At 46.3% G+C, this 18309-nt stretch overlaps 1 protein-coding gene across 4 annotated transcripts in view; it reads right to left on the reverse strand.

Annotated features, from left to right (window-relative positions):
- Positions 1-3907: 3907 nt before the first annotated feature.
- The window catches only part of MATR3 (matrin 3), a 31187-nt gene continuing 16785 nt past the window's right edge, over positions 3908-18309 (reverse strand). For 2 of the 4 annotated variants that reach the window (XM_054168581.1, XM_009906255.2), the window contains exons 5-14: positions 17449-17501; positions 16297-16422; positions 15799-15924; positions 15075-15245; positions 13819-13950; positions 11931-11974; positions 11089-11479; positions 7498-7891; positions 6731-6852; positions 3908-5078 (exon numbers count right to left, since the gene is read on the reverse strand). In XM_054168581.1, coding sequence (XP_054024556.1) covers positions 5028-5078; positions 6731-6852; positions 7498-7891; positions 11089-11479; positions 11931-11974; positions 13819-13950; positions 15075-15245; positions 15799-15924; positions 16297-16422; positions 17449-17501 — 1610 coding nt within the window. In that variant the 3' untranslated portion in view covers positions 3908-5027. The remainder of the gene's footprint in view (positions 5079-6730; positions 6853-7497; positions 7892-11088; positions 11480-11930; positions 11975-13818; positions 13951-15074; positions 15246-15798; positions 15925-16296; positions 16423-17448; positions 17502-18309) is intronic. The other 2 variants (XM_054168578.1, XM_054168579.1) reach the window with 2 other exon arrangements.

Below are 18309 nucleotides of genomic sequence, written 5' to 3' on the forward strand. Positions count from 1 at the left end.
GAGCCAGGCTGTGCTCCTGGCTGTTTACCCAAGTGTCTGCCTCGGTACAGGCTTTTCCAGTCCTCTGATCTTTACAGTCTCTTAAAAAGCAAAGAAACCAGACCCTGCCAGTTAAAAGCCCTTTGTTCCAGCCAAGCCACTGCTGAATGCAACCTTACTGGCTCTGCAGTCAAAATGCAGTGTTTGCAAACCCACCTCCACACCCACCTGGGCATGGAGATTCGGAAGCTAACCACCACCACGAGCATGAAACCTGCCCCAACAGCAAGCTGGCAACTGAGTGGATGGGGAATGTTTCTGTATGCAGCTACAAAGCCCCTCAGTGTCTGTTGCACAGAAGTGAGGAACCTTGGCTTACCCTGGAACCCATTAATGACTGAAGAGATACCAAAGGTGAGCAGATTTGCTTGGGCTGAAGAAGTGAGCCAGGAAGGTGCAGACCAACTTGCTCAGCAGAGCTCTTCCCATCACACCACCACCTTCTGAGGCTGCAAGGTCTCCTGTGCTGTCACCACACTCTCCTTCCTCCCCTCCCAGGTCTTTCTCCACCAGGCCCTTTCCAGCTGCTCTGCCCCAAGCCTGGAGTGTTCATGGGGTTGTTGTGACCCAAGTGCAGGACCCAGCGCTTGACCTTGGTGAACATCTACCACCCAGTGTTATCAGAAACCAAGAGCTGCTGGGAGCAAGGAATTTTTGGAGGCTAAAGTTGGACTACGTCATGGATACTTTCCACCTGAGAGTTTTTGTGCTGGGACACTATAGAGGATGTAACATCCTCCTCCAGTTTCATCTGCAGCAGTTACAAGAGGCTGAAGCCTGTCCCTGCAGGATGCTGAAGCTGCAGGGGATGGCTAAGTCAATGCTGCTTCTCCAAAGAAAGCACACAGAAGTGTAGCATTTCAGTAATTAATCTTAGCTACAGGGTGGGAGGAAGTTTGAAATGCTTGGAAGAGATGGAGAGGGTGCATCTGGAACATTGCATCCAGTTTTGGGCCCCTCAGTTCAAGCAGGACCTCAAGGAACTGCTTAGAAGTCCAGCACAGAGCCACAAAGCTGCTGAAAGCAGTGGAAGACTTCCTGTGCAGACAGGCTGAGGGAGCTGGGGGCTTGGTGCAGCAGAGCCTGCGGGGTGCCCTCATTCATCTTGATAAAGATGTGAAGGACAGTACTGGAAGGATGGAGCCAGGCTCTGCTCAGGAATGTCCAATGATAGATAAGACAAGGGGTGCAAGTTGGAGCAGAGGAGGTTCTATGGGAACAGAAGGGAAAACTCTTACTGTGAGGGTGAGAGAGTCTGGAGCAGGCTGCCCAGAGACGTTGTGGAGTCTCCTGCGGAGACGTCAAAGACCTTCCTGGATGCATTCCTGTAGCATGCCCTGGGTGACCCTGCCCTGGCAGGGGGATTGACAGTGGATGATCTCTGGAGGTGCCTTCCACCCCCTAGCATTCTGTGAAACCTTCCAAATTAATGTACATCTACCACCTTGAGAGAGAAAACAAACACTGCCAAACAGTGGGTGGTTGCTTTGAAGTTGGGTCCTCTGCTCGGCTGATGAGCTCAGCAGCCTGTTGGAGACAGATGAATGACAAGTGACAGCATGAGTGAGTGGGGGCCCAACCACAGCCTTCTGACTTGGGCAGAAGAGAGCTGAGTGCAGGGCTGCTGCTTACACTTCCTTTCAGGGCCCTAGGAGAGATGCAGAGCACTTTAAGACCATCACTGTAGATGATTTCATACAGCCACCAGCGAGGGGTGTGCAGAGAGCAGCAGCTTCTCTTTGTTACGGAGCAGGAACCAGGCAGTGCCTGGGAAGGTTTTGTGAGGTGGCTGTGTGAGTTAAATCAAATCTGCACCATTAGCTGCTCATTAGCATTTCACCACTCAGCCCAGAAGCCCCAGGGGAACTGCTACCAGCACAGCAGACGGTTTTTGAAGTTACACTGAACTCTTGCAACACCTCCCCTTTTTGGGAGGATGCATCAGCAGAAAACTAGGACAGGGAAGACAAGTTAGCAAGAGGTTGCTTCCACCAAACACCCCACCCCATGTCTGCTAGGTGGATTTGGCCATGTAACTTCAGCAAGATTCAGCCTCCTCCATTGTAAAACCCTTCTTAGCACTGAGGCTTCCTGGCTAGGCAGGAAGCTCAGGCTGAAGGACTGTGCCCTAGTCACAAAACTGTAGTTGGAAAAGACCTTTAAGATGACAGAGTCCAACTGTTCTCCAACTGTACCAAGGCTGGTGCCAAACCATGGCCCTCAGCACCACATCTCTGCCTCTTTGAGAGAGAGGTGGGGATTCAACCACCTCCCTGGGCAGCTTCTTCCAGTCTCCAAAAAAACCTTTCAGAAAAGTTTCTTCTAATATCCAACCCAAACCTCCTCTGGTGCAACTTGAGGCCATTTCCTTGTCCTAATGCTTGTTCCTTGGGAGAAGAGACCAACCCCCACCTCACTCCAACCTTTCAGGGGGTTGTAGAGTGCAACGAGGGGGTTGAGTCAGTCATCAGCAAGTTTGCAGATGACACCAAGTTGGGAACAGATGTTGGTCAGTTAGAGGGTAGAAAGGCTCTGCAGAGGGACCTTGACCGACTGGACAGATGGGCAGAGTCCAATGGGATGGCATTTAATAAGTCTAAGTGCCGGGTGCTGCACTTTGGCCACGGCAACCCCATGCAGAGCTACAGGCTGGGGTCAGAGTGGCTGAGAGCTGCCAAACAGAGAGGGACCTGGGGGTGCTGATTGACAGCTGCCTGAACATGAGCCAGCAGTGTGCCCAGGTGGCCAAGAAGGCCAATGGCATCCTGGCCTGTATTAGGAATAGTGTGGCCAGCAGGAGCAGGGAGGTCATTGTGCCCCTGGACTCTGCATTGGTTAGGCCACACCTTGGGTCCTGTGTCCAGTTCTGGGCCCCTCAGTTTAAGAAGGACATTGAGACACTTGAACGTGTCCAGAGAAGGGCAACAAGGCTGGGGAGAGGCCTTGAGCACAGCCCTGTGAGGAGAGGCTGAGGGAGCTGGGGTTGTTTAGTCTGGAGAAGAGAAGGATCAGAGGCGACCTCATTGCCCTCTACAACTACCTGAAGGGTGGTTGTAGACAGGAGGGGGTTGGTCTCTTCTCCCAGGCAACCAGCACCAGAACAAGGGGACACAGTCTCAAGTTGTGTCAGGGGAGGTTTAGACTCGAGGTGAGGAAAAAGTTCTTCACTGAGCGAGTCATTCGTCATTGGAATGTGCTGCCCAGGGAGGTGGTGGAGTCGCCGTCCCTGGAGGTGTTCAAGGGGAGATTGGACGTGGCACTTGGTGCTATGATCTAGTTGTGAGGTCTGTTGGAACAGGTTGGACTTGATGATCCTTGGGGTCTCTTCCAACCTTAGTTACTGTGATACTGTGAGGCCTCCCTCTCATCCTGCTTTTTCTCCAAGCTGAACCACCCCAGCTCCCTCTGCTGCTCCTCACCAGCCCTGTTCTGCATACCCTTCACCTTCACTGCCATTCTCTGGACCTTCTGCAGCCCCTCAACATCCTTCTTGGAGCGAGGGGCCCAAAACTAAACCCAGTACTCAAGGTGTGGCCTCAGCAGTGTTGAATGCAGGGGAAATTTTTTACCCACATCATCCTGATGTGGCTTGAACTTCAGCTTTGATAACACCATCAAACCTCAGAAAGAAAACTGGCAGCAGAATATACCTAGGGGTGTTTTAACAAGTGACATTTTAATTTGTTTGGAAACAAAAAAGAAGGTTTAGGAAAGAGAAAAGTAAAAGTTATGCAGCAAGCTGCTCAGTCACAGGTGTTAAAACATGCAGATTTTAGAGAGCTAAGAGTTTCAGTGTGGTACCATGAACACAGGAGAGTCAAGAGCTGAGTAGACACAGTGGTTAACATGCCAAACATCTCTACCAAAATGACTGTCACCTAAGCTTTGTTTATTGGTAACTCACTTTTAGTAACCTGAATTCACAAAGAAGCAGTAAAGAACAAAAGAAAAGAACTACAGAGAAACACAGGTTACACATGCAAATTCCTGGTCACATAGCACATGTGCAGGTACATTAAAGAGCACAGTTCTAAGGAGTCTTGACAAAACCAGATCCTAACAACAGCAACAACAAAAGTAAAAAGGGTTTAAAATGCAGGTATGAAAAAAATTACAGGTGAAGAATATAAAGATACTTTTGTTTTGTTTGGGGTGGTTTGTTTTTTTTTTTACATTTCAGGACTCAAAATGCTGCTTTGGAACATTACCAGAGATGGACAACAGCTACAAGATTCAAGTAAAAGCAGGAAGAGCTTGAGGAAATAATACTGGTCAGAGGAGAATGGGCATTTACTTGTCACTAAAAATACAGGGAACAGCTGAATGGGCAAGTCTACCAAGAGCTTTGGGAGGGGGGTGGGAAATCATCACAAAGTTGTAAAGCTGACTAATCTCTAAAGTTTTCCTATCTGCTATAGAACAGCAATGACATTAAAAGAAACTGCAATTCGACACTTAAGAAATTTGCAACTTACATTTAAAGACTTCTTCCAGAAATGAAATGCAATGACAACCTTACACTGGAAATTAAACAGCTGCTAGGCTCAGACTGAAATCTGGAATGTTCTAGATAAAACTCAAAAATACAGAGGGGGGGGAGCTTTTTAGCTTTTATTGAGAATGGAACTGAAAAGACACATTTCTGAAAGCTTGAAAAGCAGGTAAATTCCACTTAAATCAAGTTTGTCTTCCCATGGATGAGCTTTCCACAAGGGTGCAAGGATTTTTAACAGCATGTTGAAGTGTCAAAACAAAAACAACTTGTTGCCATTCTCGCATGAAGAACAAATTTGTGTCGTTAACTTAACTGCTTTATGCCTTTTTCCTTTCTTTTTGCTACAACATTTAAACACGTGAACAGACCTAAAATGCCTACTGTTTTTCACTAAACCCAAAAAGAAGACAGTATTCCCATCTACTACTTGTACTGCTTTTAAAAAAGATTAAACATTAAAAACCAAAGCCACTGCTTTCCTTACAGCTTTCTTTTAAGCTTCTTTCTTTTGCCTGTAGTCTTCTGCCATTTTATCCAGAATTTTCTGTGGAAAGAAAGCAATCAAGGTTTTGGGTAGGTTTCAGGAGTTTCTCACAGCAATAAAAAACACACACACACACACACAAAATATCTAATTGGCAAGTCTAAAAATCTGTGAATATTCACTGACAGGACTGGCACTTCTCCATGTACTGGAGTGGAGCTCCCCTGCAGTGGGCCACTATCCGTTTTGTCACCGAACAGCTCGCTGCCAGCAGAGGCCCAGTGGCAGCCTCTGGGAGCATTACCTGCTCCTGCTGGGAACACCTTGTGGCAGGCTGGTGAGCTACCACAATTCCCTGCCATTTTTTCATGGGCTTGTGACAGCAGCTGTGCCACTTACCTGGGTGAAGCTTGCTACCTAATAAAGGCAGGGTCAACACATCCCCCCACCCCAGAAGGGTTATTTTGGAAGTTTGAGGGATTTGGGATCACTTTGATGTCATTTAGTAGCAATTATCATGATTTATTTACTCCTGTTGCTCTCAAAGTGAAGGAGGCTCCCAGCTGGAGAAGTGCCTTGCCACTGTGACACGGAAGCTGCATTTCCCCCCCCCCCCCCTACTTCCTTCCATCCCCCATCCCCAAGCCACACCAATGCTAAAAGTCATTCCAGAGCAGCTCACTAGTCCTTCATGCCATGGGAAAAAACAAAAAGGCAAAATCAAAATCACATTTCATTTAAGTGATAAAAGCTAGTAAGCTGGGATTATTTCCCCCACCTCCCCTCTTACATCAAGCCTTTAACATCCCATCATCAGGTACCTCAATGGAAAAAAACAACCAAAAGAAACAAAACCAAACCAAAACAACAAAACAACCAAAAGAACAAAAAAAGCTATGGGTGATGGATGAGGTGGGTTTCTCTCACTCTAAGATGGTAGCTGAGTTTCTGTCTGCTCCTTGCTAATGTTTGCTTTGTGATACTGATTTGTATCACCTGCCTTGGAGGGCCCTGGATTTGTTTAGGGTGCCCTACTCGTTACTGCAAGGGAGGAAGCAAACGTTTTGAGCCCGAGCCGTGGAAGCCCCCAGGGTTTGTTTTCAGCTCAGTAAGCAACTGCTGTGACACAGTTGGTGTGAACACTGCATGATTCTTGGAATTTCCTTTAGGATTTGCCTCTCTGGGAGGTGGTACTGAAAAGCAGCTCGCAGTGCGGAAGATAGAGCAGCAGCATTATCATTCATGCCATGCAATCACGGGACACCTAATCCAATCAGGAGTTGTAAAACATGCTCACAAAATCAGAAGTTGCAAATATGGATTTATTTTGTCTTTTTCTTTTTTTGGGGTATCTAAAAACTTGAGCTTAAGCTCTGCTGACTGATTAAAAACCACTCTGAAAGGGAGACCTGGAAGGGATTTGCGTCATCTGTATTTTACTCTGCACCCCTACTGCTAACCCTGGCTTTTACTCCAACTGGAACGGCCTCTAATCCAAATTGACAAGGAAATCCCCTCTTTGAAACCTGTCTCCTGCGTGTTATTTGCACAAGATGAAGTTTTGGAGAGTTAAAAGGAGTTCTAGAAGAAGCCAATTTCCACTGCCTGAAAGGTTGGTTTGGGGTTTTTTTGGCTCCTCAGTCCAGTCTCGTTCAGCTCTGTTCCCCAGGAAAGAATCACGCCATTTAAAATGAACAAGGTTTTTGCCTTACCTTCAACTTTTGATAATGAGGAAGGCTGCTGCAATGGGTCTTTTTTGCAACATCTTCATTTGTGTAGAACAGGGAACACAATTTGCAATAAAACCCTGTTTTGGGTACCACATAATTCACACCTAGAGAAGTAAACACCACAAAATAAACTAAGAGATCTACTCTACAGCATTGCTTTTCAATTGTCATATGTCATTTCAGCTAAAGCTCAAAACGATTCATTCACTTCACATTAACAGCTGCTTTATCTTTCAAACTCCTTGGTTTAAGTTTAGTCAAGCAGGGGCCGAGGAAGAACTAAGTCTGTGCAGGCTTTTGCTTTTCTTCTTTCCACTTTAAAAGCCACCTTCATTAAGCTGAAATGAAGGGTCCGTTTCTATGCCTTCAAAACGAACTAACAATGCTCTGTGATCAATTCCTGAGGCTTCAGTATGACTCTAAGCTCAGTACACTGCCGTGCTTTGTGCTAGGCATTGAATTTGTGCTGCTAGAATATACCTCTTCCAATTGAACTGCTTCTGCCTAAGGAAAGTGTTATGGAGAACTGTATGAAAGTAAAGAGGGAAGAAAAAAAAAACCACAACAAAAAAACAAAAAGAAAGAAAATTCTAGGGGTGAGGGGAGGAGTGAAGAAGGGGAGGAGAGTGGGAAACCCTAAAATGAAAGGTTCAGAGGCAATGCGCTGCCAGAAATCAAAGTCAAATGGAATGAGAAATGCTACTGCGGTGCTCAGAGGCGGGTTTGGGAAGGAACGGAAAGAGCCTTACCAAGAGGAACGTTTGGCTGGTAGGGCCCAATCCGGAACTCATCTGGAATGAGAGCCTTGTCTGCGACATTCTTTGCTTCCTGCTCCTCCTGAGGCTCTGTGCTTTCCTGGGCGTTCTTCTCGGGATCCTGTGGCGCTGTGGCGTCAGAACCTTCAACAGGCTCAACCCTGACGTTCTCCTCGGGCTTGGTGCCGTTTTCCAACGTCTCGCTCTCCTGCTCCGCCTCCTCAATCTTGTCTACCTTGATCTCTGCCAGGCTGTCATCATTTTTGGCAGCAGATTTCAGAGCCAACCCTGCCTTGCGCAGCTTCTGGTGGTCGGAGTCTTCCTCGTCACCAACCTCATCCAGAGTGACGAAGCCTTCCATGCTCCGCGGAAAGCCACCCACATAGCGCTGTGGAGAAAAGGGTTCCCTTCAGTCAGGCTGCTCTGAAATACTTCCTGCAAGCTGGCTGGAGCAGCAGCAAAGAACCATCTTCTACACAAACCTCTTGGAAAAACACTCCAACTCTTCCTTCAGGACCTGCCTCGCTCCTACAAAACGCTACTCAGCCAGCAGGGGTGTAGTTACATGCCAAAAGAGCTTGCTAAGTGGAGTTCCCCAGGGATCAGTGCTGGCTCCAGCCCTGTTCAACATCTTTATCAATGATATTAATGACAGGCATGCAGACAGGCAGAGCATCTGCTTACTATACCAAACTGGGAGGCTTGGCTAAGACACCTGAAGGCTGTGTGGCTTGGCTGTCCATTAAGACTTGGCCAGACTGAGGAGCTAGGCAAGGAGGAACCTAATGAGGCTCAACAAAGGTAAGTGCAGAGCCCTGCACCAGTACAGGTTAGGAGGTGATCTGCTAGACAGCAGCCCCGTGGAGAAAGACCTGAGAGTCCTGGTAGACAACAAGTTCTTTACGGGACAGCAATGTGCCCTTGTGGCCAAGAAGGCCAATGGGATCCTGGGGTGCATTAAGAGGAGTGGGTCCAGCAGATCCAGGGAGGTTCTTCTCCCCTTCTACTCTGCCTTAGTGAGGCCCCACCTGAAAGACTCCACCCAGTTCTGGGCCCCCCAGTTCAAGAGTGACACACATCTACTGGAGAGAGTCCAAATATGATAAAGGGACTGAAGCACTGCCTTATGAGGAAAGGCTGAGAGACCTGGGGCTTTTTAGTCTGAGAAGGAGAAGACTGAGAAGGGATCTAATAAATGTCTATAAATATCTGAGGGGTGGGTGTCAGGAAGGAAAGGACAGCCTCTGCTCACTTGTACCCTGTGACAGGACAAGGGGCAGCTCCCTCCTGCCTAGGGACACAGTGGCCCCAGGCACAGACTTGCAGTCCCAGTTATTCCATGCAGAGCATCCTGGGGTGAGCCAGGTTCCCTTGTCCTGCAGGCAGATGGTCCCTCCTAGGACTAAAGGTCTCAGACCCTTGGAAAGTTCCCAGGAAGCACACATCCCTGCTGCCTCCCCTGAGAGCAGCACCCTGCACTACCACCTCCTCTTCACTGTGTTTGCCACACCACAGCAGCATGGGTTGAGGAGCAAGAACAATTCATAAACCCCTTCCCGTAAGGTGGAAGCAAGAAGGCCATAAATCTCAGTGGTCTTGCACAATTACAGGAGAGGGGATGGTTATGAGCCTGCAAAAATGAGCTTTAAATCACCTTCCCTCACCAACACCCTGCGCTGGGTGCTCTGAAGTTGGCCAGCAAAGCCTTTGTGGCTCCTTTCTGCCATGGTGTGAGCGGACCACAGTGCTCATCACCTGCAGACCTCTGTTGTACCTTGGCACCCACATTCTTAAAGCCCACATTGGGGCTTTTAAGTCTGAAGACTGAGAGGGGATCTAATCAATGTCTATCAATATCAGAGGGCTGGGGGTCAGGAAGGAAGGGACAGCCTCCGGTCTTGTGCCCTGTGATAGGACAAGGAGCAATAGATGGAGACTACAGCACAGGAAGTTCCAACTCAACATGAGGAAGAACTTCTTTAAGTAAGGGTCACAGAGCACTGGCACAGGCTGGCCAGAGAGGTTATGGAGTCATCTTCTCTGGAGTCTTTCCAGCCCTGTCTGGATGTGTTCCTGTGTGACCTGCCCTGGATTCTATGGTCCTGATCTGGCAGGGGGGTTGGACTCGAGGATCTCCAGAGATCCCTTCCAATCCCTTACATCCTGTGAGCCTGTGACCCACTCACCCAGAATCAATTTTAGAATAAGGATTTTTTTTTTCCCCCATGAACATCTGACCTTCAGTTTGCACATTTCAGGCTGTTTTTACTCTATTCCTACTTCAAAACTCCTTCTAACCTGAGTATTTTAAGTGGAAGTCATTCTGGAACCCACAAGTTTTGTTTTCATCTGAGAGAGCCCTACAAAATCCTCACCTTCATGCCTGAATGAAAGAACCCTACCAGCACAATTTTGTGCCCACTAATAGTATGAAAGTTCATTAAAAAAAAAAAAAGTAATTAAGAGCTCTTCTTTCAAGTAGTGGAAAGCTTGGAGCTTCCACATTAAAAGAAACAAAACACCAAAGAAAACCAAAGCCAACCAAACAAATCCACACCAAAACCTAACAAAGAAACCGAACATCCCCCCCAAAAAAACAGCCCCCAAACCTGGGAGGTCTTTTAAAACTCAGCCTTGTCAGAAGACAGCAAATTTGCCTGAATCCTGAGTTTTTGGAAGCACTCCTGCTGATGGAAGCATCAGCAATCCACACACTTCACAGCAATCATGAGCAGCACTGAAACAACATCAGCTTTAAAGGTCTTCAAGGGAGCAAGTTTGGGATCTGAGGCAGAAACTCCCCTGCTGTGTGTTAGCACTCTAAATCCCAACACCATTTAATGGGCTTCCAGGCAGAAGGATACCCCCAAACTGAAACCCCTGCACAGCTACACAAGGAACATGCCTCACTTTGTGCAAAACAGGATTCCAAGTCAATAAAGTTACTAAACTCTGCTTGCTACTCCCTATCAGGCAGCAGCTGGTAGGACAAGGCATGATGAGCATGGGATCATCAGGGGAGCACAAGGAAACTCACACAGCAAGGAGGCTGTGACTGGAGACACCTTCAAACTTTTTTTTCCGCCAACTGGCAATGGGCCTTGGCTAACCTAAAGTGGACTCAGCTACCTTTCCAGCTAAGCATGAAGTGGAGATGTACAGACAATTCTGTCCAAGTCTAGATTAACCTCAAGTCCCAAATAAGTAATTTTGGGGATTTCGTTGTCCTGCAGTGTACTCATAGGAAGCCACTACAGGCAGTCATGAAAGACTGCTCAGCTCCTGGCTGCTTAGAATGAGGCAGAAAAGGGGTGAGAGGCAAGAGAAACTCCTGGGTGGCACCCCTCAAGATAATTCCTGGCAAGACAGAATTTGACAGTTTGTCAAATCAGCGATTTCTAACCATTTTCCTTAGGAAGCTGCATCCCATGGGACCTTCCCTTCCCTCCCAGGAGCTGTAACACCCATTTCTCTTCGGAGGCGTGCCATGCGCACGCTTTAAAGACCTCCAGGAAAGATCTGAAGCAGAATGTCTGCGGTGGGCTAAGCCAGGCAGGGTTTGCACACCCAGGCCCTCACAATTACCTTCTTCAGCTTCTTCTTTGCTGCTGGACTGGCTGCAGCATTCCCCTCGGTTTTGACGGCGACGTCCTCAGCCGCGTCCTTCTTTTCCTCTGCGGTCACATCCGTTAAGTTGGCGACATCTGCATCGTCCCCTGCCGAGCTGCCGCTTTCTAGCAGTGCCGCTGCTTCCTCCTCATCCACAAGCAGCTCATCTTCGGACTCCAGGAGTAAACTGGGCTCATCTTGCTCTGTCTGTTCATTAGTTTTAGTGCCCGATGGCTCAGCAGCATCCTCTGGCTTCTCCTCTTTTACTTTGTCTTCTGCATTGCCACTTTCAGGTTTCTGAGGAGCATCTGTTTTAGACTTCTTATCGCTTGGAGAATCTTTGTTGTCTGGAGAGTATGTTCTCTTCCTGTGAAGAACAAAGAACACTTGCATGTGAGCCTGAGGACCTGAGGAGAGCCCACAAATGATTAGAACAAGGCAGGTTCTATTTTTCTAGACAAGCTTGATAAAAGATTGTGTGAAGGTGGAGGGGAACATGAAGGATTCCATTCCTTGAACATGAAAAGGTTACTTCAAGGAGGAACTGTCCTTGCAGGGCAGGACAACTGCTCATGAGTTTAAATGGCAGGAAGGGAAGGCTAATTCAGGACTGGAAAAGATTTCCTGAGGAGGATGTGAGCTCTCCAGCCTCAGAGGAAGAGGGTAGGCAGGACATTAGAAAGTTAATCTCAGGGCACAACAAACAATAATCTGATCTCAGAACTTGCCTGGCTGCCTTCTGCATCATTTGTATACTCTGAGTGAGCTATTTTCACCTTTCTTTGCAACAACTTGATGCTTTACTAATAGGAAATTACCTGGTTTTATCCTTTTTCAGCAATTCAACTCCTTTGTTTGGAATCTAAAACCAAAAGGAAAGGATTCGTAAGTCCCAGCAGAGCATTACTTATCCAAGTGTTGCGGCATTAACTCGGAGCAGGCAGCACCACCTAGCCAAGCACTTCCAGTTAACGCTCCTTCACAGGTTCTCTTTGACCATGCCCACCCACCAAGCAGTAAATAAACCCTGCCAGCCTAGAAATCTCATGTCTTTACTCACAGTAATTACCACTTACTCAATACAAGTGGGATATCCTGCTCCAGAGAATGCACACACAACTCCTCTGGTTCATGAGCTGCTACAATGTGGTGCAGCCAATGGCACAGATCACTTTTCATCTACCTTTCTTCTCCATGCCACCAGCAGTGGGGCTACATGGAAAGCTTTAAGCAGACTCACATCACTTGTTTAGGAGTTACTGAACAGGAAACTCCACTTGGATGGCAGTAACATGGAAACAACTATTCAATGCATTGGTGAAGTATTCAGGTTTGCCCAAAGTGCTCATTTTTGGGGCATGATCATATGCAACAGTAAGATTTCTTCATACTCCACCATAGAAAGCTGCTCTTTTTACAGACAGCTTGACAGTTCAGCTTTCTTCTACTTTTCTACCCAGGGTCCTAAGCCTGCTGGAACAAGGCTTAGAGTATCAACGGGGTGTTAATGTCAAAAAAGCAAAGTTATCAGCCACCCCTTCTCTCCTAGGTTACACTCTAAGTGCTAACACAACTGCTTCTTAAAAATTGGATCATAAAACAATCTGTCTGGGTTGTTGGGGTTGTGTGCATCACAGGGATCAAAACACCTTCTGGTACTGAAGAAAGGTTTTAGATGACATCCAGTGCAGGAAACTTATTCTTTTGTGATAGCCATAGTTTAAAGGGAGTCCCTAATCTATGTTGTCATTTTGCTGTACACAAGAGGACATGTACCACAAAATGGACAAACTGAGCAGAAGCTGTGAACAGCCAAGAACTGATGTATGAGGAGATGGTTTTGCCACCCAGCTTTACCATTTTCAGAGAGAGCAAGAAAAGCAGAACCCACCATACAACACATCCTAAATAGAGAAGTGTTCAATAAAATCTACACCTGAATACTAGTAGCTGTTTGGGAGCTTGCTTTAACAGAAAGAAAAATCCTTCTCCCTTGTTCTAGGCCTGACACCACTGCACTTTAATAGCCAAAAGGTACTAAAGCAAATCCATTCTACAAGCAGCTCTGAATCCTCACAGTCTGTGACACCTGTCTTGTACTTCACAGAATCATCAGGGTTGAAGATGTATTATCATTTTCAGTGCTTAACCTCCACATTCATCTGCTGGTCTTGCACCAGCCTTTTTCTTTGGCAGGGAAAACAGCCCCTCCACATCTTAGAATCATGGAACTGTCAGTGTTGGAAGGGACCTCAAGGATCATCCAGTTCCAACCCCCCTGCCATGGGCAGGGATACCTCACACTACAGCAGGTTGCTCACAGCCACATCCAGCCTGGCTGCAAAAACGTCCAGGGATGAGGCTTCCACCACCTCCCCAGGCAACCTGTTCCAGTCTCTCTCCACCCTTATGGGGAAGAACTTCTTTCTGATGTCTAATCTTAATCTACCCTCTTCTAGCTTGGATCCATCCCTCCTGGTCCTATCACTACCTGACACCCTAAAAAGTCCCTCCCCAGCTTTTTTATAGCCTCCTTCAGATATTGGAAGGCCACAATAAGGTCTCCCCAGAGCCTCCTCTTCTCCAGACTGAACCACCCCAACTCTCTCAGCATGTCCTCATAGGAGAGGTGTTCCAGCCCTCTGATCACCCTTGTGGTCCCTTCATACCTTCAACTACCATTAAACACCTAAACCCACTACTTACCCTTAAGACCAGTTTCTTGTATTTTTCAGATAAATCCACTTTCACACATCTGCCTTGGAACCAAAGTGCTTTGTTAGCACAATGCTCAACCATAGCTAAAGCATCTTCTCTGGTCTCCATCTCAATGAAAGCCTGAAAAGGTTGAAACAGACATTAAAAATGCCTGGGAAACACACACCACTTCTGCAGGCAAAGCTATTTGAAACACTTCCAAGTACCGAGTCAGAATGGTGAGATTCAGCTATGACTGTCCTCTCTAAACTAGCTCTAAATACCCTGAGCTTTTCAACCCAGTAAGATCTGTCCCACAGCAAGTTCTGGAAGTAAAAAAACAGGCATTTAAATAATGTGGGGGGGAAAAATGCCCATGAAGTAAAATGATTCCAAATTTGGTGCTCAACACTATCTGGGAACTCCAGGAAAGCCAAGAAACTACCTCTGTATTTTATCTGTATGCTTGAAACAGAAAAGCAGCAGCTGCTGGTTGACAAGTCCTGCTTTGGGAGGTGATCCTCCATGGCACAAGCTTGTGACAAAGTTTGCTGAACACACTTCTAAAGCACACTTGTGGCCAAAGTATCATTAGCAGAGAGAAAAAGCTGTTTCTGCATCTAAAAGACAGCAGGAGGCTTCAATTTTCCAATGAAACGACATCAGGGAGAACTTCCTAGGGGTCACAGGATAGATTCTAGCAATGTTTCACTCCACAAATGTGGCATTAGGGGATTCAGACACTCATCTCTGAAAAAGCACTGGGATTTCCCATTTAACTCAAGGGAGGAACAAACTGGGACAGCAAAGCTCGAAAATAAGCAGAGCTGAATACTTTAAACTCCTATTTATAGAAATCCTGTATGTGTACATCCAAAGCATTTACAGGCAAGGCACTAACTTCAAACTTGAGTCACAGAGCCACTGTAGGACTGCTTTTAAAGAATGGGAAGTAAAGGTTAAGTGACAGAAACATGTAAGAGTGAAATATAGTTGTTACTGTTTCATAGGTAATGGGCTTTCAGCCTTAGAACAAAGTTGCAAGGCTCTTAGAAACCTTCATAACAAAGTTTAAACCTCAAGGCCAAGTTCATCTTCCTCAGAGCAGCTCACACAACAGGAACATGTCCCAGTAAGCTTTGTGCTAAATGGTCACCTACATGTCTCCAGTCAGTCCATACCCATGCTAGAGCAGCATGCCTACACAGGCACCAGTTAAAGGCACAGCATCTCTTCACAGGACAGCCCAACCTCTGCTCAGTTACCTGGCTTTTCATCCTCATGAGAATGTAGTTCTTGATTTTTCCATAGGGTTCAGCCAGTTTGAGCACTGCGTTGTCAGAGTAACCCGAGTGAGGCAAGTTGCTCAGGTGAATCACACGACCAAGCTCTGGTTTGGGAGGCTCATTCTTCTGGTCAGGCTTACCCTCAGGCTTCTACAATGAAAAGGGAATGAAGCTTTTTAAAGCACACATTACATAAAACATACATTGATTTACAGAATAGTTTGGAAGGGAACTTAATTATCACCTAGTTCCAACCACCCTGCCATGGGCAGGGACACCTCCTACAGGCCTCAAGGCCTCATCCAACCTGGCCTTGAACGCCTCCAGGGAGGGGACATTCATGACCTCCCTGGGCAACCTGTTCCAGTGTCTCACCACTCTCACTCTTTCTTCTTAATCACCAGTCTCAATCTGCCCTCTTCTAAATCAAAGCCATTGTCCCCCTGTCACTACAAGCTCTCGCAGAAAGCCCCCCCCCAGCTCTCCTGTAGCTCCTTCATGAACTGGAACACTGCTCTAAGGTCTCCCTAGAAGTCTCTTCTCCACACTGAACAGCCCCAACTCTCAGCCTATCCTCATAGGAGAGATGATTAAGATGATACAGGTGAGAAGTACATGAAGAATAACTCAAATACAACAGCCTCATACCACTGACTGCCCCAGAGAAAATAAGGCAAGGTTAAGAGCAGCAGTACAGTTTTACCTTTATTCTCTTGTACTTCTGTGACAAGTGGACTCTGACTGGTTTACCAAACACCAGGGCAGGTGTCGTCGAGTAGTATTCGACTGCAGCCTGGGCATCTTCAGTGGTTGACATCTCAATAAATGCCTGAATTAATACAGAAAGAAATTAAACACTTCTCCTCCAAGAAGCAGGAGTTCTGTTTAAAAATCTTCCCTGCTGTCCTGTAAAAACAGCTGCATCAAACAGGAAAATTACCTTTTGGTTAGGACATTAACTGACCTGGCAGAACTTGGCATGAATTCTGCAGGCTTTATTTAGGTGCACAAACAGAACCATTTGTTTACATTCTACCTAGATTTGGCTTCAGAACATTCAATTACTTCCTGCTTTTTTCTTTTCTGTGATACTGGGTTTTTTCCACACTCAAACCCATGACTCTCTATCACACAGACCAAGAGCAGAATTTACCCTCTCAGTGTGTTTCAGAGAACGCTGAACTAAAGGACTTTATCTCACCTCATTGATCTTGTTCAGAATCAGGTGATTTGTAATGATCCCAAATGGTTCAACAAGCTGAAGCAGCTGGTATCTTAAGTTCTTTCCCCTCTGGAAATCCATGATGTGAACAACTCTGCTTGTCTCCTGTTGAAGGTAAAGCATGCACACACAATATTTAAAGACAATGTGCATCAACTAACCTTAAAAACAAAGTCTGTCAAGGCTCTGCTCTACTTGTACCATTATTTTCTTTTTCAGCTTTTAACCCTTCAGTAGTAACCAAACCAAGATGCATAAAGGCATGGAACCTCCAGACACTTCCAGAGGAAGGTGTCTGCCAAAGGTGCCTGAATGTTCATTTCTCACAGCTTCGTCAGGTGAGGATGTTTTAACAGGGCCTGTACTTTGGAGAACAGTTAAAATCATGGAATCATTACAGTTGGAATAGACCTTTAAGATCAAGTCCAACCATTAACCCAGAACTACAGAGTCCAACACTAAACCATGGCCTTCAGCACTACATTCAAGTGGCTTTTTCATCACTCCAGGAACAGGGATTCCACCACTGCTGTGGGCTGCCTGTTCCAGGCCTTGGCAATCCATTCAGTGATGGAATTGTTCCTCATGTTCAACCTAAACCTCCCCAGTGAAACTTGAGGTCATTTGCTCCTGTCCTATCACTTGTGACTTGGAAGATGAGACCTACTCCCATGGCTTTGCAGAGCTGTTCCCTCAGCTGCTTTTCACCAGCCCTGTTTTTCAGACCCTTCCCCAGCTTGCTTGCCCTTCTCTGGACAGGCTGCAGCCCCTCAATGTCCTTCTTGGAGTGAGGTGCCCAAAACTGAACCAAGTATTTGGTGTGTGGCCTCACCAGTGCCCTACAGGAGGTGGGAGGGATGTTCCCTGCCCTGCTCCTTCTGGCCATACTATTCCTGATACAGGCTAGAATGCTGCTGGCCTCCTTGGTCAGCTGGGCAAGAAGGCAGCATTACTTCAGTAATTACTTTAAAGCTTTAATATTTCCACACACACACAAAAATTCAATATCTTGAGTTTAAAACAATCCATTCATTCAAAAGAAATCCTACGAAAGCAACCAAAATTAAATCACAAAATTGTGGAGTTCAGAAAAAAACACCCTCCACCCAACAATAAATTTTTAATACTAACCACTCTGCCCTTCTGCATGTGTCTGGGTCCTTGCATATTTCCATTTCCAGCTCCTTTGAGAAATTAAAAGAACGAACAAGCTTAGTTCAGCCTGCAAGACTGGCATTAACATGTCTCTTCACAAGTCCTTAAAGAGATCCAAGTCATTTGTGTTACTCAACCACAATGACATCAAGTTTTAAACCCCAATTATTTCATTAGGGTCAGAAAAGGCTGTTAACTTGTTTGGTTTAGAGCTCTGGTAACTTGAGGTGGTCCTTCCTGATCACTCTGTGCAGGTTAACACTGGAGAAAGAGCTGCATGTACTGAGTGCAGAAGTAACAGAAAATCAGTAAGATTTGCCACAACAAAACCACCTCTGCACAGGCAAGATGTGAAGCCTCTTTAAAGAGACTCCTTTTAAAATGGATGTTTTAGGTGTAGAAAGATTCCATAGCTTTGGTGGTTGAGGCCCTATGCCTGGAGGTGTTTAAGACCAAGCCGGATGAGGCTCTGGTCAGCCTGATCTAGTGTGGGGTGTCCCTGCCCATGGCAGGGGGGTTGGAACTAGATGATCCTTCTGGTCCCTTCCAACCCTGACTGATACTATGAGCTTTGGTTCTAAACCAACACCATAATGCCCATTTTACTATGAAACACCCAAGAAAAAGCCTTTCAGATAGCTTGGCTCAAAGTTATGTTTGAGAGGTTTGGCAAAGCATTATTTTAACAAAATGAAGGCACCTAAGACCTAAGAATTCCTTTACAGCATCTGAAATACTTGCACTCTGTCAGGACTTGAGTAAATTAAGCAGTTTGGCTCTTTTAGTTACTCAAATGATTTAAAACATAGGGAAAATTCAGGCAAGAAACTAATTCTT

Source organism: Dryobates pubescens, chromosome 16 (genome assembly GCF_014839835.1).
Source record: "Dryobates pubescens isolate bDryPub1 chromosome 16, bDryPub1.pri, whole genome shotgun sequence".
Taxonomy (NCBI): domain Eukaryota; kingdom Metazoa; phylum Chordata; class Aves; order Piciformes; family Picidae; genus Dryobates; species Dryobates pubescens.